The sequence below is a fragment of the Ursus maritimus genome, unplaced genomic scaffold, assembly GCF_017311325.1.
Source record: "Ursus maritimus isolate PB19 unplaced genomic scaffold, ASM1731132v1 scaffold_48, whole genome shotgun sequence".
NCBI classification, from domain to species: domain Eukaryota; kingdom Metazoa; phylum Chordata; class Mammalia; order Carnivora; family Ursidae; genus Ursus; species Ursus maritimus.
Genome location: NW_024426641.1, coordinates 118,671 through 141,141, shown reverse-complemented (window position 1 = coordinate 141,141; position 22,471 = coordinate 118,671). Strand labels below are relative to the sequence as shown.

Below are 22,471 nucleotides of genomic sequence, written 5' to 3'. Positions count from 1 at the left end.
AATAATATCCATTAGTGTCACAGAAATCAAATAATATCAGAATGATAAATTACCTTTCAGGGAACCTCCCCTTATTCTCTGTTATTTAGGTGCTTTTCAACACTTTTCCTTGGAGGGGGTAGGGGTGGTGGTGGTAGCAGCATTTACTCCTCTTGCGTCTCTTCTATCCAGTCCACGGGCACCCTCTGTCCCGAATGAAGACCGAATGAGGTTTGTTCCAAACACAGGGAGGGTCAAAGTATCTCAAATATATCCACCACATAGGGAGTCGATGAAAGAATAAACTGACTCACAGTCACTCATCGAACCCCCAAAGTGCCAGTGGGGTAGGTAGTTTTGCATAGATAAGTCTTCAAGGCCTACCTGTGAACATTAATTGAAAACACTACTTATAGGAAGAGGGTGGCAAATTTTATGATTTATTTGATGAAATTGTTTCAAATTTTAATTGATCCGAATTCAAACTTAAATAAATAAGTTTTAGTCTCCCAGAGAAATTTTCCCAATATGACAGAGAATGTCAGTATGATTGCTGGTGAAAGCCAAAACGAAGGATCTGCCCCACAGGCTTAACTGCATTACCAAAAGTAGGGTTTATTTAACGAGCCTCCTGAATTAAAAGCAGTGCCGCTGAAGGTTAACACGTATTATATTAAGCATTTTAAACATTGCAGTAGCCTGAAAGCTGCTTGAGGGAGCAACTTGTTAATGACTGGCGCTCCAGGCTCTGATATTGTGTTCTTTAAATAACAGGCTTATTAGATATTTAGTTGAACGAATAAATGTTGATTATTTACTTGAGCAATACAAGAGTAACCTAATGTAATTTTGATTCTCTATTCAGAAAACATACACTGGATAAAACAGGAACAGTTGTTTAAAACATAAGAAATTTGTTTTTACTCTCACACGTGTAGAAGTATAGGATTTCCCTACAAACACTAGAGTTATGGCTAAATTTGCTCATATAACAATCAATTCCCCCAATAAAACCCCAAGACATATTATAGGCTAATATGTTAAGTTATTATTAACTATTGATATCTCCAGTGAGAATGCATTTACTGAATCTTCTTTTACAGAATGGATACCTAAGAGCAGCTGCTTGAAATACGAATCTCAATGAGGCTGTTTTGACATGAAGGAGCAGGCGAAATTCCTGAGCACCTATCTAATGGGATTTCTGGGGGAAAATGTAAATTGGGAGCACAGGGAGTCTTAACATTCATGGGAGGCGCAGAAGTAGATAGTGACCAATGTCACTGAGAAAGGTAAGGCACTTTACAATGTGCTTGTGAAGACTGGCTCCCACGTGTCCATTTGTTTCTGGATGTTGCTTGGCCAAGTCACGTATATCAAAAGCCAGAAAACAAGTAGCAGGGTTAGGGAGCTGGTTTATTAGTGAGGAAAGTTGAAGTGGGAAGTAGCAGAAGTTGTTCGAAGAGGTCCCTGAGATAAACCCTAAGACAGATTCCAAAGGCTAAGTGCTGTGAAGAACACAGGGTTGGTCAGACTGAGCAGACTGGCAAAGAAAGAATACCACAGATCACAGCCTCTGGACTCCATCCATGGCCCAAAGCACCACAACAGGACTTATGTATAAAGTATGAATAAATTGGGCTTATATTCAAGTTCCAGAAAAAAGTTCTTTAAACCACTTTAGGAAACCTCTGCCTAAGCCTCCCGTACTGGCTCAAAAATGCTTCCACTTGCCTACACACAGGGTGAAAACCAAAACTATATCTTTGTATTTTAAATTTTTTATCCCCCTATTTAGAAATAATTCAAAGTGAAAAGAGCAGAACTAACTATAAATGAATGCGCTACTGTTAAAATTCAGCGTAACAGAAGATGATCAATATAAAATACTAGTTAAACATCTGTCCAAACCCTTAGAATGTACAAGAGTGAACTGTGATATAAGTTATGGACTCTGATGTGTCAATGTCAAAGGTAACACTCTGGGGGGGGATGCTGATAACACAGGAGGCTATGCATTTGTAAAGGCAGGAGGTATATGGGATATCTCTGTACCTGCCCCTCAATTTTGCTGTAATCCTAAGATTGCTCTAAAAAAAATAAGTCTTAATTTTAAAACACACCAAAAATACTAATTAACAGATCCTTCTTGGTTTTGAAAATGGACCATTTCAGTATGGTGTGGAAAAACCAAGGAAAATAAGGGTGGGGGGAAAAATTGAAAACTGACACAACTGTCTCCAGGATAAGGACGAATCAAATCTGCACAACAAGGCAATATTGCTGAGAAACTGCAAATCAGACATATGATTTATGTTTTGTTTTGCTTTTATTTGACATCTTTGTAAATATGCTTTCTAGTTAGAGAGTTATAAGCACAAGATCCGTACTAGATATATCCTACAGATGTCTCTAGGTTAACCAATGGAATTACGTAAAAGGAGAAAGTGCATGTGAGCAGGCTTGCCAGGATGTTTTCCTTCAGGTCCCAATACTAGCTTCTTATGACACTTCTCTCTCCAGGCAGAATCCCTCTTGACTTGGTGCAAGGCAGTGATGAGAAATCATACAGCAGTAACAACATTCATCCTGCTGGGATTGACAGATGACCCAAAAATACAAGTTCTGCTTTTTGTATCTTTGTTTCTCACCTACACTTTGAGTGTGACTGGAAACCTCATCATTATCACCCTCACACTTTTGGATTCCCATCTGAAAACTCCCATGTATTTTTTCCTCCGGAATTTCTCTTTCTTAGAAGTCTCATTCACCACTGTCTGTATTCCCAGGTTCCTGTATACTATGACAACTGGAGATAATACCATTACCTATAATGCTTGTGCCACCCAATTATTTTTTGTTGTCCTCTTTGGAGCAACAGAATTTTTTCTCCTTGCCGCCATGTCCTATGACCGCTATGTGGCCATTTGTAAGCCCCTGCACTGCACAACCATCATGAGCAGCAGAGTCTGCACTACCCTTGTTCTCTGCTGTGGGTTTGCCAGCCTGTTAATCATCCTCCCACCTCTTGGCATGGGCCTCCAGCTGGGATTCTGTGACTCCAATGTGATTGATCATTTTGGCTGTGATACATCTCCTATTTTACAGATAACCTGCTCAGACACAGTGTTAATAGAGAGGATAGTTTTGAGTTTTGCAGGCCTGACGCTCATTATTACCTTAGTGTGTGTAGTCCTCTCCTATACCTACATCATCAAGGCCATTCTAAGATTCCCTTCTGCCCAGCAGAGGAAAAAGGCCTTTTCCACCTGCTCTTCCCATATGATTGTGGTTTCCATCACTTATGGCAGCTGTATCTTCATCTACGTCAAACCTTCAGCAAAGGAAGGAGTAGCTATTAATAAAGTAGTGTCTGTGCTCACTACTTCAGTTGCCCCTTTGCTTAATCCATTCATTTATACACTTCGAAACAAACAAGTGAAAGATGCCTTCAAAGACACAGTAAAACGCATTGTATTTCTCGCAAAGAAGTAAGAGACCATTGATGTTTTTTGAGGCTAAGTTAAATTAAATTTAAATTTGAATAACCCATGAGAAACATTCATGAATTTGCAAAATAAGTGGTTTAAGTTAACTATATTCTTTCCTTTAAGCCAATTTACCCACAGAAATGTTTCTACTGCCCATTCTGGAAATTTTTTGAGTGTACTGATAACTACAGAAGAGAAAGAACAAGACTTCCAAGTACTGAATGTGTTCTACCGACATCGCCATTGATGATGTTTAAACAGAGACTCAAGGAGAACAAGACTGAATTTAGGAGTAGAATAACTAACCTGGATAGATAACTTCTTCAATATCCAGACTTAATTATCCCTTAATTTAAGAAGAATGTTAGTGAGGGATGGGCAAAATAGGTGAAGGGGGTCAAGTGTATGGTGGCAGATGGTAACTAGACTTGTGATGGTGATCCTTTGTAATCTTGACAGATGTGAAACATATACAAGTCACCCGAAACTTACATAATGTTACATACCTATTTTACCTCAATGTTTAAAAAAGAAGAATGTTAGAGATTAGGAGGCTCAATCGAAACATCAACAATGTTACTAACTTGAGAAGGGGAATCCAGTTAGCACAGACTGACTACTGAAGATAAAATCCAAGTATAGTGTGAAAAAAAATAATAGACTTAGAAAAAAGGGAGAGACATGGGGGGGGGGAAGTAACAGTCATTCAGGAACCTTGGACCAAATAATTGGAATTTTTTCTATTAAATGGTAGAAACAATAGTTGTGAAAGTTGTGTGCTTTCATAGTACTTATACAACCATTATCTATCCTTATTAAACATCATCCAGTTACTCAAATGTAGTTTTTATTTTGTACTCTTTATTTTTAATTGTTCATACAAGTCAATGGCCATCATGTAAGTTTCTTTTAAACTTTAAACATATTCAGGGACAATTGAACTCTATTCTCCAAGGCTTTTCTTCTTTTTTCATTTAAAATTTCTAAAAAACCTACAAAATCCCACTACATGCTCCCCGCTTCTCTTCTGATAATTAATTTAAGCATGCATCTATACGTTGTATTATTTACTTAGTAGTTGGGCTGATTACTTCACCTGAATTGTGAATCCCTAGCAAGCAGAGTTTGTCTAGGAATCTCACTGCTTGCTTTGGATGACGACAGGAAAGTTAAGAGTATTGTAGATTCAAAAAAAAAAAAATCCAGCTTAATTTGCCATTCAAGAATCAAGTGCATCTGGTCAGGTCCAATACTGCTAATTCAGTAGGTTCATGAAAGGTAATCTTCTGCTTCTGATTTGGATAATGAGATAGTCTCCTCTTGTTCACTTACTCAGTAAGAGAAAATGGAAAAGGGTTGCCTTGTGTCAGGTCTTTGGAGCTGGATCTAATAACTGAGGTCACGCTCGGACCCAACTCCAGTTCCTAAATATAACTCAAATATTACTGAAATTGATCATGGCTTTTCACTTTGCCCAGCTTCAACAATGAAAATATTCAGAACTTTGTTGAGCTTAATTTTATGTGTAGGTTCCCTTGACATGGAAGGGCAAATTTTTACACCAGCCTGCTCTCCCTCAGCTCTTTCTTCTAGATCCTTTATTTCAGTCATTCAGTGTTACCAGTTTCTTCCATCAAAAATTTCTTGTTTGCATCTCAAAAAAAAAAAGTTCTTGTTTACATCTCATATTCCTCTCATACTTCTAATCTAAAATTGTATCTCTCAACCAGAATTATCTTGACAATTGCCTAATGATTTCCTATTTCTAATCTCTTCTCTGGATTAGTGAGCCTAAGTAATATCACAATATATATTTTCCTAAAACACTATTTTAATTCATCCACTTCTTGCTTTAAATCTTCTAGAGCCTTCTAGTTCTTAATTTTGAAACTCATTCTCTTAGCAATCCAGAATTGCCAAACTATGTTCATAGTTGCCATCTATGTTCAACCTCACTAATCCAAATATATTTCTGCAATCCCTCAACATTAACCCTAATCCAAAATCTAATAAGCTTTTCACAGGATAGTCACTTACCTGAAATATCCTTCATTTTCTCCTATTCAAACCTATTTATACCCCATTCAAACGTGAGTGATTTTTCAGAGCCAGCTCAAATCCATCTTCCATTTCCCTCCCCTCATCCTTTCTTCCCAAAACGATTTTCTATTTCCATGCACCCCATAGGAATTCTTGTTAATTCCACATATTTTGTCATTATTCCCAAATTGGTTTGCATTGTTTCTGTTCTGTATGTTTCATCTTGTCTCTGTAATTCTCCAAGGGCAAATATCTTTGACAAAGGAAGTATTTTAAATTTTTCTAAATAATAAATGCCAGTGTATTACCTCTACCCTAGGTGTCAATTGTACAGATATGACTACCTGACTTGAACTCCTTTTTATAAGTAGTCTCATATAGTTCAATAATATATGACAGTGGATGCTTTTAATATTTATAAATTATTTCCTCATTGTTTGCCTTAAATCTGCTCCAACAATTGTAATGAAACCACATTCTTCCTTCCTGATTAGACATAATCTGACTTGGTATCACTTAAACCTCACACTACAATTGCTCACACGATTTCTCCTGCTTCCATCCAAGACCTGTCATCATTCTCTCATTTATTCATTCAACAATTACTGAGTAACTACTAGGTGCCAGGTACTCTTTATGAACAGATAGGACAAGGTTTCTGGCCTCATGGAACTTGTATTCTACCCTCAAAAAGGAAAAAGGTGATGCTTATATGTATACAGGACCTCCCAGATTCATTCCTTCCCTTGGTCTCTAGAACCCTTCTTTAAATATGGCCTTCTTGGAAAATAAAAATAAATACAATCACATTGATGAGGTATGTCCAAGGAACAGAGAAAGCAACTGAAAGAGCTTCCAATGGCCAAAGCTGGAATAATTTTGGTAACAAAATAAATAAAATAGTAGTAGATAATAACCCAAAGAATAAAATAAATATCCAAGAATTCATATTGATATAAATGATTGAATAAATTGGTAAATGAGGGAGAAGAGACATATCTTCTCTGCAGAAGTATTCCAAATAATTTATGTAGCTACTCCATTCTAAAGAAAAGGAAAACTTTACAGTGGAAAACTGACAACCTCTGTCAGGTGATCAAGGTCAACAGCAACAGTTGTAAGTCATTTTGACAGTATGCATCCTAAAATGCCACTTTACTTCTGTGGTCTTCTTCTCAATAGCATCAGACAAATTCCAATAGTGGGGCATTCTATGAAATATCTGACCGGGAAAGTCTGAGAAACCGTCATAATCAAGAGGTGCCTAAAGATAATATAACAACTAAAGATAATATGAACAACTAATTAGTAATATAACTAAAGATAATTTAACAACTAAATATGATATACTAAATGGGATCCTGGAATAGGAAAAAGATATTGAAAGGTGAAAACTCAGAAAATCTGAATAATTATTAAATATGGATTTTATTTAATAATATATCAATATTGGTTCATTAATTGTAACAAATGCATCATACTAATGGGAGATGTTAAAAATAGGGGAAACTGGGCATATGAGGTATGGGAAACAGCTATACTACCTACTCAATTTTTCTGTAAGTCTAAAACTGTTCTAAAAAAAATAAGGTCTATTAAAAAATAAAAACCATCCTCAAGTTAAATCACAACTATTTTCTCCATGCTGAAAAAATGTACGGCTACTTAAGCGATGGATTTGAAAGAAGATTTAAAGATCTCTGAACACAAGGATGCCATTCGACCCCATTGTTTCATTTCTCTCATTCTTTTCTTTAGCCTGCTGATGACCTGAGTTTAATCTCCCATTGCAGCTTCCTCACCATCCTCACCAGTCTCTCTGGGATGACTTCCCTTAAACATCTCTTTAACTGCTTTTGTTCTTGAAGATGGCGACAAAGGATCTTTATTAGTCTCTCAGCACCAGGACCCCCAGGGAACATATTTTTTGTCAGCACAATTGATCCCAAAGTGGCTGTTCTGAAGAGGGAAAAATTTTTGTTACTTTGGATATTAAAAAACCTAAAAAAAAAAAAAAAAAACAAAGAAAAGAAAGAAAGAAAACTACCCCCAGAAAGCTAATGTCTCTTGCTCAGGTCATCATTTCTCCTGAGAAGAGAAAGAGCTCTGGAAATTCTCTGGCCTTCAACACATGTTTTGTATATAATTCAATAAATATTTGAATGTAGGTCCAACATTTTTCTATGCAGTACACAAAATACAACAAAGTAAATCTGCCCCCAGGACAGCAAAACAGTATATGAAATACACAGCCATGAAAAGTTAACAATACAAGAAACTGCACGAGGCAACATAAACTTAAGTGCCACATAAGTGGCACAGATCACGTGTGCTTTCAACACGGAAGAGAGTTCTCTGTGGTCACATGAAATAGTAATTGCATGTATGCTATTTACTAGGTGCCAAGCATCATTCTAAGAAATATGTATAGTAATAATAGAATCAAAACCCTATATATTGTATCTTATTATCACCAATATATTATTATTGTTATTATTAATTATTATTAACAAACTACCATTATTAGTCTTGTATTGCAAATAAGGGAACTCAGGCACACAACTAATAGAAAAGCTGAGATTTGAACCCAGGTAATCTGGATCCAGAGTCCGTATACGACCAAAACACAATACTGCTACCCATTCTGGCAGGCCCCATGAAATGACAGAACTCTCCTTAGGTCCAGAAAAAGACTTAGGTAAAAAGTAAGCAGAGAACATTTCTTACCACACACACACAAAAAAAATTAAACAAATTAATGAGAATATGCTTCAAAACTCATGGGTAAATCTTTCTACCTAAGCAAATTTCTTTTTTTTTAATTTTATGTATTTATTTGACAGAGAGAGAGACAGCCAGCGAGAGAGGGAACACAGCAGGGGGAGTGGGAGAGGAAGGAGCAGGCTCCCAGCGGAGGAGCCTGATGTGGGGCTCGATCCCAGAACGCTGGGATCACGCCCTGAGCTGAAGGCAGACGCCTAACAACTGAGCCACCCAGGCGCCCCTCTACCTAAGCAAATTTCTAATAAAAATTAGAAATAATTAGTGGTATTTACTGACTAATATGAGGTGAGAGGAAAGCAAAGTCTCGGTTGCTTGCAGAGTTTCGATCTAAATGACCGGAAATACACTGCTCTTGACACAAATAGACTATGTGGAGAATCGTAAGTCCTCCAGTTTCATTCTTCTTCGAAATTGTCTTGTCTATCTAGGTTCTTTGCTTTTTCATATAAATTTTAAAATCCAGCTTGTTAAATTCTCCTTGAAAAGAGAGCCTGTTTGACTTTTCATTGGGACTGTGGTGACTCTATATATCAATTTGGGAAGAACTGTAATCTTAACACGATTAAGTCTTGTGATCCATGAACAAGTTCCATCTCTCCATTCATTTGGGCCTTCTGTAATCCTCCTACAATGATTTATGGTTCTGAGCATTCAAAAACCGCACAAGTTTTGTTAGATTTATCCCTAAGTAATTCATGTTCTTATGTGAACTGTACTTTTTATTTTTAAATTCTACTTGTTCATTATTGGTATATAGAAATGCAACTGATGTTTATACATTGATCTGTGTCTTGTTACTGTGCTAAGCTCCCTTATTAGTTTTAGCGTCAATTTTATATTTCCCTCTGACTTTCTATATTGATGATCATGCATCTGAAAATAAAATCTATTTTAATGCTTCGTGTCCAATTCGTATGGTTTTTGTATTTTCCTCCCTTATGGCACTGATCACTTCTTTCACGCCCAAAAACTCCTCTGCCCATACCTGGCAACAGCTGATCATTTTTTTGCCTCCATGGTTTTGCCTTTTCCAGATTGTCATTTAGTTGGAATCATGTGGTATGTAGTCTTTTCAGATTGGCTTCTTTCACTTACCAATATGCATTCAAGGCTTTTGTTTTACTTGTTAATTGATTGCTCCAGGGCCAACACATCTTTACAGTTAATACATCTTTAACTTATAACAGTTTACATTCAAATAATGTCACACCATTTCAAATGTAGTGTCAGAATCTTAGAAGTCTACTTTCATTCTGCCCCTTCTGTTGTCACACACTTTGTGCTATTGTTGTAACACATTTTACTCTACATACTATATAAACCAAAAAATACATTTTCATTTTAAATGGGCAATTATCTTTAAGGAGATCTTTAAATGAACAAAAAACATGTTGTATATTTGCCCACATACTTATCAGTACTGGGTTGCTTCACTTTGCGTCCGTGGACCCAAATTGGATTATGATGTGTCTTGGTGGAGTTTTCTTTACGCTTCTTCTCCTTAATGTTCATTGACATTCTTCGTTAGGGTTTTATAGTTTTCTTAAAATTTAGAAATTTTTCAGCCATTTTTTCTTTAAACATTTTTCTGCCCTTAAGCCAATCCCGCATGGACTCCAATTACAGGTGTTTTAGGTCATTCGAAGTGGTCACATAGCTCACTGATGCTCTTTTCTAAAAATTCTTTTTTCTCTCTGTTTCATTTTAGATAATTTCTATTAGTATGCCTTCAGGTTTACCAATATTGTCTTCTGTAAGTTATAATCTGTGTTTAAACCCATCCAGTACATTTTTTATTTCACATACTATAATTTTCATCTTCAAGTTTGATTTGGGTCTTTATATTTTCCTTTTTTCTACTTAATTTTTTGAATGTATAGATTGAAATTATAACAGCTTTTTTAATGTTCTTGTTTGCTAGTTCTAACATTTGTATCTGTTTGGGTTACTTTCAACTCACTAATATTTATTTCTTCATGTTTTACATATGTAAAATTATATATATATAATATAATATATGTGCATAGTATATACACACACACATTTTGCTTCTTTGCATGTCTGAAAACTTTTATGAGATTCTAGACATTTTGAGTTTTACCTTGTTGGGTCCTCAATATTTTTGTGTTTCTATAAATATTCTACAGGTTTGTTCTATGATACAATTAAGTTATTTAGAAACAGTTTGATCCTTCTAGGTCAATCATTGGGATATATTCAATTCCTCAAAAAAAGTATACATTTATTTTGAGGTAAATTTCTGCCAGGGTTCGGGGAAAACAATGTTAATGAATATGACCCCCTCTTTGCCCACCATTAATCAGATTGTCTTTAAACTCTTGTTCTTTGAAGCATAGGGAGACAATATAGTGTATTTAGAAAGCATGGACTTTGTCATCAGGCAAACATGCGTTCAAGTCTAAACTATATCTCTTAGCAAATCTGTGTGGATGTGGGTGGGTGTGTGTGTGTCTGTGCACACACGGAGAGCACCTGAAATTATTCTCTTAGCAAATTTCCAAGAGTCAATACAGTATTACTAACTATAGTTCATAATGTATATGAGATCTCTAGACTTATTCATCCCACATAACTCCATGTTTGCATCCTTTGACCAACATGGACAGCAGCTGACCTTGAAACTTAAGTCGAACATAAGAAAACTGAACACAAATTTCCCTGATTCTTTGTGATGTCTTAACAAAGAATGGTCACGAGAGGAAAAAGCTCCTTCAAATAGAGAGGAAACTATTTCCACTGTGACACAGGGTGACAGGACTTCACCCAAATCTGGATTCCTTCAGAAAATTCTGAGCAGCTTCTCTCTTGAGTTCAACTGAAATATCCCTAGGCATGTGGAGAGAATCTAGCCTTCGAATTTAGCCTTCTGACTTTACTCATTGTTTTGCACGTGACCTATTGTTGCATCTTCCTGTCTCCAAAGACACTCTTCCCTCTGATAGACACTTAAAGCTTTTATTGGAAAGAGTTCATTCTAGTTCATTACGCTGTAGATTAATTAGTGACTTTTGAACCTGAACTCTCAAGAGAATCTTTTGTTTGTTCACTTAGTTATCCCGCCACACCTGTTGCATCCTCAATGGATATAACTATTGCTGTTTTTGTAAATGTAAGATTTAGTGGGAGACCTGTCTCCCTGTTCAAAAAAGCTAGAATATCAATTTCCCTCCCACAAGAAGCTTTCTTTTCATCTCACTTAACCAGAATACATGAAGACTTTTCCTACTGATAGAGTGGGACAATATATTTCATCTTTTAAATTTCTTAAGAAGAAAGGTGACTGGGAATTAATGGGTGTGAGTCACTAAGGAGAATTTACAGAATTTTGTGAGAGCTAATGTGGGGGTACACAAAAATAATGTGGTAAGGCCTGCACTTAATTTCTTCTAGTCATTATTCCTGTGCAGCTTTGAGTCACACTAAGGACCTTTGTAGTTAAAGTACACTCAGAAGCCATGAAAGACCACCAGAGACGTAAATATAATTAAGTTGGTTTTGACAGATATTCACCACCTGGAAACTAATAGAATCAAATTTGGGTACTAAGTAATGTTGACGGTATTCCAGAAGAATCAATAGCAATTCGAAGATATTGCCTGTTCTATGATAAGCGACATGACTTTCAACAAGACCTTTGAATACCGTCCATGGAAGGGATATAGTTTAATAACAGAAACAGATGCTTATAGAGGATACAGTCACCTATAAAGGGTACTGAGGGTTTCTCTTTAATCCACTGAAAATGTCTCCTCCAATGTTCTCTACTACACGGTTTTAATCTCAAACGGAGGACATAACCATCTTTAATGGGTTTATATTTTACAACACGTTTGTCCTCATGTGTAAATACATTACGTTATTGGTCAATGAACACATTAAGACATTTATTTGCTATTATATGCTATTGTGCAAGGGTGATATTGGGATATGGAGAAACATTAAATACTGAGAGAGAAAAAATAAGAAAAATTTTAGGGCCCAAAGCGTAGTCCAGGGTAATGAGTACTCAGCCAGGTATCAACTGATGACATTTGAAACCTGGATCAAAATTAAGAGATGGAATTAGGTAGACAGGATGGAAAGATAGTTGGGGTCCAGAGATCTGACCTGTCATCTTTAACATTTGGTATCCTATGATCAGTCTCTAAATGACTCTGTATTACCTGGGATGGTGCCACGTAGCAGGTAACAAGAGCCAGAGGCTGTAATACTATCTGAAAACCAGGGGAGGGCTATACAGTGCAACAGGACATAGTCCATCCCTCACCAAGAAGGGAAAAGCCATGTTTCCCTAGACTCAAGGGAAATACACTTCAAGGCTATTTGTGGGAAATATCTTCCAACAACCAGGTGAAAACCATTCTTGCAAAAACTAATTGAAGTCGTCTGGGAGAATCTTGTTCCATTTAAATAATGGGAGAAATCAGGAGCTCTAGGGACAGTGAATACAGATGGGAAATGTTTGAATAGCTACAATGTGATTCTTTTTGGATTGAAGAGCAATTGTCTGCCTACTGTTGCCTCTACTTCAAGTTCAAATAGTTAACTAGCTGAAATAGTTAACTTTGGTCAGGAAAACAGAGGTGGCATCATATAAAAGAGTGATTATCTACTCAAAAAAAGGGGGGTGAACAAGAGCAGGGAGAAGTCAATTATTCATGTCCTCTCCATTTGTCCAATCATGAAAAGCCTATACTTGGGTGAAATAAACAAATTAAAAGGCATTATTTTGAAATATTTAGGAATAAGTCTCTGAAGTAAAACTGCTTGTTTCCATACCCCTGCTCTACCATACCCTAGGTGGGTTGGATACCCCAGATGGTATCTTAGGTGACACTTAAAACTTACAAATCTCAAGTTCCTCATCTATAAAATGTAAATTTTAATACGACATAGCTCAGAGAGTCACTGTGAAGATCAGATGAGACAAACCATGTAAAATGTTTAGCACAGTATCTGGCACACAGTAAATGTTCTAGAAATGTTAGCTGTTATCCTAGCAAAATTTGAAAACTAATTTGAATATAGAAAAATGATTTCCATATCTAGAAGCACCTCTTATATGGTTGAATTTCATCATCGGAAGTCTATTTTTCAATTATAAATATCTCTAGGATTGATTGTTCAAAATTATTGCCAGCATTAGAAAGCTTAGCATAGACCCATTTTCTAATTCTACAGTAACAAGAAAGCTATCTGAGAGCAGCTTTCTGAATAATAAGACACTTAAATGGTTACTTAAGTGGTTAACCTTTTATATAGCAAATGGCTCACTTACTAGGTTTTCCAGAACAACTGTAGAAACCAAGGGACAGAAATGGGTGGACTACTCATCGAAGAAGCTGGAGAATACATTCGAGTTTGAAAACCTGGAGATCAGAAAAGCAGACTCTTGAAATTTTTTTCTTATATCCATATAATTAAGAAGATATATGTAATTAGGATTCAGGAGACAAATTCATTTTCCTGTCACTAATAAGCCAGCCAATAATAATATATATTAAATATATCTATAATGTATATTATAGATATAATAATAACTTCCAACTTCTTAACCTCAAAATTAGGAGATTGAACAAAATGCACAATATCAGCTGCATTTAAGCTTCATAATCTATAGGTAATAATATGTTAAAGGCACTGGTATCCATCAACTCTGAGGTTTTATTATTTTCCTCTTAAGATAGAGGGAAGAAGGGTGGAAGCAAAATGGGTGAAGGGGAGTGGGAGATACAGGCTTCGAGTTATGGAATGAACAAGTCATGGGAATAAACGGCACAACACAGGGAATATAGTCATGATATTGTAATCATGTTCTGTGCTGACAGATGGTAGCTACACTTGTGGTGAGCATCACATAACATACAGAAAAGTTGAATTACTGTGTTGTACACCTGAAACTAATGTAACATTGTATGTCAGCTATACTGAAAAAATTTTTTAAAGAGAAAGAAAGAGTGGGGTGCCTGGGTGGCTCAGTCAGTTAAGCATCCAACTCTTGATTTCAGCTCAGGTTCATGATCTCAGGGTTGCGGGATCAAGCTCTGCATTGGGCTCCTTGCTGAGCATGGAGCCTGCTTAGGATTCTCTCTCTCCCTCTCCCCCTCCTCTCTCTCTCTCCCTCTTTAAAGAAAAAGAAAGAAAGAAAGAGAGGGAGGGAGGAAGGAAGGGAGGGAGAGAGAGAGAAAGAAAGAAAAAGAGAAAGAAAGAAAGAAAGAAAGAAAGAAAGAAAGAAAGAAAGAAAGAAGAAAGAAAGAAGAGAAAGAGAAAGAAAAGAAAGAAAGAAAGAAAGAAAGAAAGAAAAAGAAAGAAAGAAAAAAAGAAAGAAAAAAAGAAAGAAAAGCTAGGAGAACACAAATAGAGTGTTGAAAAGGTAACTAAATTAGTAGGGCACTTTGAATGGAGATACTCTGAAATGGCACAACGTTTTGAAAAGTCAGAGCACCAAGACCAGCCCAGAAGAGAATATGAAGGTTACGTACAGTTGGGAAGTGAGTTCAAAGAGAAAAGAGGTGGACAAATTAAGAAATATTGTCAGCATGCTATTCTACCAATTGCTAAGAGTAGATGACAAATACTAGATACACTTGGAAAGAAGAGAACACACAGTGTATTACAGCCAGTAAGGGCTCTATTAATGAATAGACTCATGAGATTCCAGAAGTCGTCATACTATCAAAATGAGTAGAAAACTTTATGGAACTCTTGGAGAGATATTAAGAAAGATGGAGCTGTGGTTGCAGTGAGGAAAAGAGCAGAAAGGAACCCAAAGTTCATCTAACCAAGGAGGGAAAGATATCAAGCCCCGTGACAGGAACAACTCCTGTTCAAAGTAAAAAGAAGAAAGAGCAAAAATATTCACCCTTTATTTAATATTAATAATATTCCTAAAGCTATGCTAAGAACTTTGTGTTTAACCCTACTTACTCTTTAGCCATAATTCAATGGAGAAGATGATGTGAATATCTGCATTTTATACGTGATGAAACTGAAGGAAGTAGAGTACTGCAGGGCCATTCTCACCCTGATCTGACTGGTTCCCAAACCCCACCTTCACCACCCCGTTTACAAAATGACCCAGCCAACTACATTGTGTTTATCCAGGAATTAATTTTTCAGCAGCTTCTATCTACCTCCTAGAGGAGAATTAAGGGTGTAGGTGTCAAGGACTTGAATGGACCCCATGGAATTCAATCTTTTAGCATCTCATTTCCACAAAACAATTCTACATATTAATCCATAATAATGTAAAAAATATATATATTGTCTGATTTACTCTTTGGCATAGGCAAACAGGCCAGGAGTCAGTTCAGGGGACATACTGGTAAAGTGATCTTTTTACCTTACTGATGTCAAAAATAGTTTCCATAGGTTTAGAAACCTATTACTTGGGGCGCCTAGGTGGCTCTGTCAGTTGGGTGTCTGCCTTCAGCTCAGGTCATGATCCCAGGAGCTCTGTCAGTTAGGTGTCTGCCTTTGGCTCAGGTCATGATCCCAGGGTCCTGGGATAGCCCTGCATCAGGCTCCCTACTCAACGGGGAGCCTGCCTCTTCCTCTGCCTGTCGCTCCCCCTGTTGTGTGCACTCTCTCTGTGTGTCAAATAAATAAATAAAATCTTTTAAAAAAAGAAAAGAAAATCTGTCATCCTATGCAGAAAAAAAACTAACATTCCAATTTAAAATATATATAAATTTTATTTATATATAAATTTATATATATATAGTATATTTATATATAAATAAATAAACATATATATCTTTAATAAGATAAGTAAAAAATAGAAATGGATGAATGATGTTTCAGTTAAAGTGTAATCAGCAAATTATTTTCATGTATAAAATGCTTGGTCCCACATAGTTACTTAAGAAACACTTATTTAACTCCTACTGCGTGCCAGACGCGTTGTTAGACACCCCACTGTGCGTAGTGAACAAAACAAACGACCTGTCTTTATGGGCCTTTGCAGTCTAGTAAGGGGATGAAGATTAACAAGTTAAAAAGAAAATAATTATGAAGAGTAAAGGGGTGCCATAAGAAAAACAGAGTGCACTACTAAAAACCCCAAGTTCACATGTTGTTTTAGAGAGCATAAGACCTCCTCTGGGAGAGCATAGTTTCAGTGAGACCTAAAAAAAATATAGACACATGAAGTCGGCGGAACTGAAAAAGGCCACTATAAACAGAACACGCTTAAAGAGAGAAAGAGTAGAAAAACCTGAGGTGGGAAAGATATGCAGGGGCCACAGCATGTGGGAATTTGCAGGCCACAGTAGAGAATTTTAGTTTTATTCCAAGTTCAGACAGAAGCCAGCAAAGGGTTTGAAATAGGGAATGACATTATTCAATGCATTTGTTAAAGAGAGCACTCTCCTTGTGTAGGTGATGCTTTCTTTTGATTTGTTTTCTTTTCCAGTTTTGAGAGTGAAGAGCTCAGCCATGCAGAGTTATTGTAAATGAGAATGTTTGGCCATGGAGCTCAGAAAAGACAGACTAATAGAGAAGCCTGAAGAGCAGCTTCAGGAATTCCACTTCTATCATTATAATCAACTCTATTTACATTCTACTGAAAGAAGTTTCATAGTATTCATGACCAGAAGGATTATCACATTAATTCTAAAACCTTGTATATAAAAACAAAAACAATAGCAAACCTTTATACTGTGCTTATTATATGCCAATTTTTCAAGTGGTTTAAATACATTAGCTCATTAGTTCCTTTAAACAACCTATGAAATACGTTCTATTATTTTCCACAGTTTATATATGAAGAAATTGAAGCACAAAGATTAAGTTTTATTTATTTATTGAGAGAGAGAGAGAGAATGTGCATTGGGGTGGGAGGGGCAGAGGGGGAGGGACAGAGAGAATCCGAACCAGTCTCCACATCCAGCACAGAGCCCGATGTGGGGCTCAAATTCATGACCCTGAGATCATGACCAGAGCCGAAATCAGGAGTCAGATGCTTAGCCAACTGAGTCACCCAGGTGCCCTGAAGCACAGAGATCAAAGATTTGCCTAAAGTCACATGCTGAATTAATCATAATCTGAACCCAAACAATCTCCCGAGTCCATGCCCGAACCAATGTTGTTAGTATGCTGTTCCCCTGCTGCCATTATATGACTCATGATATGATCGTGTTTGTGTTTTGTTTTTGTTTTCTACAGAGCTGATTTCACCTAAAAGAGGTTCATTCCCGGGTTTTTTGGGTTTTTTTTGAGGGAGGGAGAGTTTGATTATTTGTCTAATCTAGAAGTCTTTGTACATAGACATATTTGATATGATGGTAAGAATGTTTGATACCAGCTTTCTGGCCATGCTACTGTCTGAATCTTGGAGTAGCATAAGCCACCAATGCAATCATATTATCAAATGAAATAATACTGGCTTGTCCAGCATCCTCACTCTACTCACATTTTCAGTCCATTTGAACTCTACTCATGTCCAATTTCTACCAACAGAACATGTAAAAGCCAGAGGTCAGTTTTGAAAAATTATACAGTGTTAACAACATTCATCCTGGTACAACTGATAGACAACCCAAATCTACAGATTCTTTTTGTCTTTCTGTTCATCACCTATCTGCTGAATATAATTGGAAACCTGACCATCATCACCCTCACGTTTGTAGATTCCTGTCTGAAAACTCCTACGTACTTCTTTCTCCGGAATTTCTCATTTTTGGATGTCTCTTTTACTACTGTCTGTATTCCCAGATACCGTATACCCTTGCCACTGGGGATAACACAGTTACCTATAATCCTTGTGCCGCTCAATTATTTTTGGTTATCGTCCTGGGGTGACTTAATTTTTTCTCCTGACAGCCATGTCCTATGACCGCTATGTGGCCATCTGCAAACCCCTGCATTACATGACCATCATGAACAACGGGGTCTGCATCAAGTTCCTTATTTGGATGTTACGTGATTGCTCTAATCATCGTCATCCCGCCATTTGGCATGGGCTTTCAGCTCAAGTTTTGTGACTCCAATGTCATAGATCACTTTGGCTGTGATGCTGCTCCCATCCTGAAGATTACCTGCTCAGACACAGAGCTTATAGAGCGATTTGTCTTGGTCCTGGCTGTGCTGACCCTCGTTTTCACCCTGGTGTGTGTAATTCTGTCTTATACATACATCGTCAGGACCATTCTCAGATTCCCTTCTGCCCAGCAAAGGAAAAAGGCTTTTTCTACGTGTTCTTCCCATATAATTGTGGTTTCTATCACTTATGGAAGCTGCATCTTTATCTATATCAAACCTCATGCAAAAGAAGGGGTTGCTATTAATAAGGTGGTACCAGTGCTTACCACCTCAGTTGCCCCAGTGATGAACCCCTTCATTTATACTCTGAGGAACAAGCAAGTGGTACAAGCTTTCAAAGACATGATCAAAAGGACTGCATCTATCTCAAAGAACTAAAGGACTAGTGAGGGCAGAATGACAAATTACAAAAGAATTTCTGATCTCCATTTTATTTTTCCCTAACTGTGTATTGTTCATAGTTTTACATATATCACAACCCCATTCTGTTACACCCAGTGCCCACTACTGATGCACACATTAATTTTTTAGCTCAATCTATTCCCAGAAATACATGGGAATAAATATGCAGTAAATACTTATAACAATATACCTGTTATTACTTGCAGAACCAAGAAATTAGACAGTATGAATTTACCACCATGTTAGTACTCAGCTACCCCTCTTTCACTGATATGTCCTGATCTGAGTCCTGAATTTCCCAGGAACATCAGTGAGGATGATCTATGTCTACAGGAATGGCCCTACGATCACTCTATTGGATAAAACTCATTATTCGATCTCTCCCACTTTTCAGGGAGATGTAAATATAGGCTAAAATTTTCCTCTAATATCATAGGCTTAAAAGTTGTACAAGTTCTTTTTATAAAAGCCCAACCTTTTTCTAAGTAGAATTTCACATCTGTGTGTCTCTGTGTATGTCTGTGTGCATTTGTTTCCATATTTGGAATGTCAGCTTATCAGGCTTAAAAAGATTAATGGGACAGATAAAATGTAAGTGACAGCTTATACTTGCATTCTGTTCTGTTACCCAAGTTATTCACTATAATGGCTTTTCTGGGTACAAAAAATCCAAGCTCAATCACAAAAGCTTACAAAATGAACCAATGAATAAAGAATAATTTTTAAGTGTCCAGTTTTTGCCTTTCAACTTAGTGCCTTCTCTCCACTACCTCCTTCTTCTATCATAATTTTCTGTTTATCTGATGCTCCAGAAAGACATATGTTGTTCCAGGAATCAGAAAGTCCAGGTTGCAGCCAGGCTTTTACTACCACCAATTCAGATAAATCTTTTAACTTTCCTCATCCCTTCTGATTTCAGGAAGGAATAAGGTAGGGGAGCAAGGTAGCTCGAAAACAGGCAAGAAATCCCAGTGATATTTGGGGGTACTGTCCCATGCTGATTTATAAGACTAAAAACTAGGCCATATGGAGCAGCAGTCCTGGTGCCAAAGATAAAGAATTAATGAGTCTTTTCTTACACTAAAAATTGCATGAGGGGAATGAACCTTCATTCCCCCAATCCTATTCATAGTCTGTGCACTGGAAATCACCGCATGGAGAAAAATGTTTTTTAATATAAAATGTGAAAGAAAGATTTGTGGGAATTCTGAACTGTGGACTAAGCAAAGCTTGGTTCTTAAGTCAGATTAGCAAGCTAAAAGAGCAATTAAAGGACATATTCAGTTTGCTGAGGATAGATAAAAATAAAGGTACAGGTGAAGATAATGATATTTTCATCTTTTTCATCTAACTTTGAGAATGAATAATCCCCTGACCATATGACATATTTGTTCCTATTATTTTATTAATTGATTTCTCCTTCTCTAGACACTAGGGTCTGTCCTTCACTAAATACTAAACTCCATTAAGTCAAAGACTGTGTCTACTTTTACTTACCAACTGTATTTCAAATAGAGTTAAATTTTACTGCATGCACCTTTTCCACTGAGCTAAAGATAGCCTCTGCCATTGTCACCCTAGCTCCAACTCAGGTAATACAAAGGTCCCATGGTCTTACCAAAGCCATGGAGAAGCTTGTCTAGGCAATTATATTTATATTAATATAAATTTAATGTTAATATAAATTCATTAATATAATATTAATGTTGATAGTTTGGTGTTAATTATATTACAATTACTTATTTTAAATAAATTTTATTAATGTTGTATTAGTGATTAGTGATTCTCTTTGCTAAGACGTAATTAAATTAGATTTTATATGTGTCAGTAGTAAGGTGGGGAAAAGAACATAGTTCAAGATTGCTATGAAGTACCTTATTGGGTACTTCAAATGGTGAAACCACATGTGGAATGAAATAGGTTAAATGAAAGAGAGAAAAAATATTTGTCCACACCTTCCTTCTGTATTCCTGCCATATGATCAGATGACCCCTCCTGATTAATGACAGTTAAGTGCATCACATGAGTGTCATATAGTCCTCCCTGCCCCCCTGGTGTAAGAGAGGCTCTTGCTCAACCCGAGATGCAGCACTTGCACCTTATGATGGATTGCTATCAGGCCTCCTCAACATCAAAATGTGGTTGGTCTGTCCAAACCCAGCTCTTGATTGGTGATCGCAGAAGCATGACCACTTGCTATCCCATGGTCATATACTCTTTATCTACCAAAGCCCATTAGCATACCAGAGTTCTTTTTCAAAAGGTGTGTAAGTCTCCAGTGAAGATAGTTTGGCCTTGTCTCTCAGAAACCAACAAGCCCTTATTATGATTCTCCCACTGAACCCAACATAAGGTCTTATTATTTTTTTCTAGAGTGCCAACAGCACTTAGCAATAGCATCTGTATTAGTTTTCTCTCCTGCCTAACAAATTACCACAACTTTTTTTTTTCATGGTTCAGGTGCTTTATTTCCTTCCATGTAAAAATGAGTTTTCCTAGCAACCTATATACTTTTCCTCTTGAGCTTTTATAGGTTTTATTTTTTTTAATGATTTTTTATTATATTATGTTAGTCACCATACAGTACATCCCCGGTTTCCGATGTAAGGCTCGATGATTCATTAGTTGTGTATAACACCCAGTGCACCATGCAATACGTGCCCTCCTTACTACCCATCACCGGTCTATCCGAATCCCCCACCCCCTTCCCTCTGAGGCCCTCAGTTTGTTTCTCATAATCCATAGTCTCTCATTTTCATTCCCCTTCTGATTACCTCCCCTTTCTTTATCCCTTTCTTCCCCTACCGATCATCCTAGTTCTTATGTTCCATAGATGAGAGAAATCATATGATAGTTGTCTTTCTCTGCTTGAGTTATTTCACTTAGCATTATCTCCCCCAGTGCCATCCATGTTGTAGCAAATGTTGAGAACTCGTTCTTTCTGATAGCTGAGTAATATTCCATGGTATATATGGACCACAATTTCTTAATGCAGTCATCTGTTGAAGGACATCTCGGCTCCTTCCACGATTTAGCTATTGTGGACATTGCTGCTATGAACATTGGGGTGCATATGGCCCTTCTCTTCACTACGTCTGTATCTTTGGGGTAAACACCCAGTAGTGCAATGGCTGGATCATAGGGGAGCTCAATTTTTAACTTTTAAGGGACCTCCACACTGTTTTCCAGAGTGGCTGTACCAACTTGCATTCCCACCAACAATGTAGGAGGGATCCCCTTTCTCCACATCCTCTCCCACAATTGTTGTTTCTTGCCTTGTCTATTTTTGCCACTCTAACTGGCGTAAGGTGGTATATCAGTGTGGTTTTGATTTGAATTTCCTTGATGGCTAATGATTTTGAACTTTTTTTCATGTGTCTGTTAGCCATTTGTATGTCTTCATTGGAAAAGTGTCAGTTCATATCTTCTGCCCATTTTTTGATTTGTTTATTTGTTTCTCATGTATTGAGTTTGAGAAGTTCTTTGTAGATCTTGGATACCAGTCCTTTCTCTGTAGTGTCATTTGCAAATATATTCTCCCATTCCGTGGGCTGCCTCTTAGATTTTCTAACTGTTTCCTTGGCTGTGCAGAAACTTTTAATCTTGATGAAGTCCCATAAATTCATTTTATCTTTTGTTTCTCTTGCCTTTGGGAATGTGTCATGAAAAAGGTTGCTTTGGCCGATATCGTAGAGGTTGCTGCCTATGTTCTC

At 37.0% G+C, this 22,471-nt stretch overlaps 1 protein-coding gene and 1 pseudogene across 1 annotated transcript; both read left to right on the top strand.

The window, feature by feature from the left end:
• The first annotated feature begins 2,535 nt into the window (after positions 1–2,535).
• Positions 2,536–3,474, top strand: LOC103678907 (olfactory receptor 6C2-like). Its single transcript, XM_008708336.1, has one exon. It carries the CDS (start codon positions 2,536–2,538, stop codon positions 3,472–3,474), a length of 939 nt encoding a protein of 312 aa, XP_008706558.1.
• A 14,229-nt stretch (positions 3,475–17,703) lies between these two features.
• Positions 17,704–18,734, top strand: LOC103678913 (annotated as a pseudogene).
• The last annotated feature ends 3,737 nt before the right edge of the window (positions 18,735–22,471 follow it).

Bases quoted from the DNA above. Each gene is read 5' to 3' on its own strand.
- LOC103678907 (XM_008708336.1), top strand. From the start codon at position 2,536: ATGAGAAATCATACAGCAGTAACAACATTCATCCTGCTGGGATTGACA.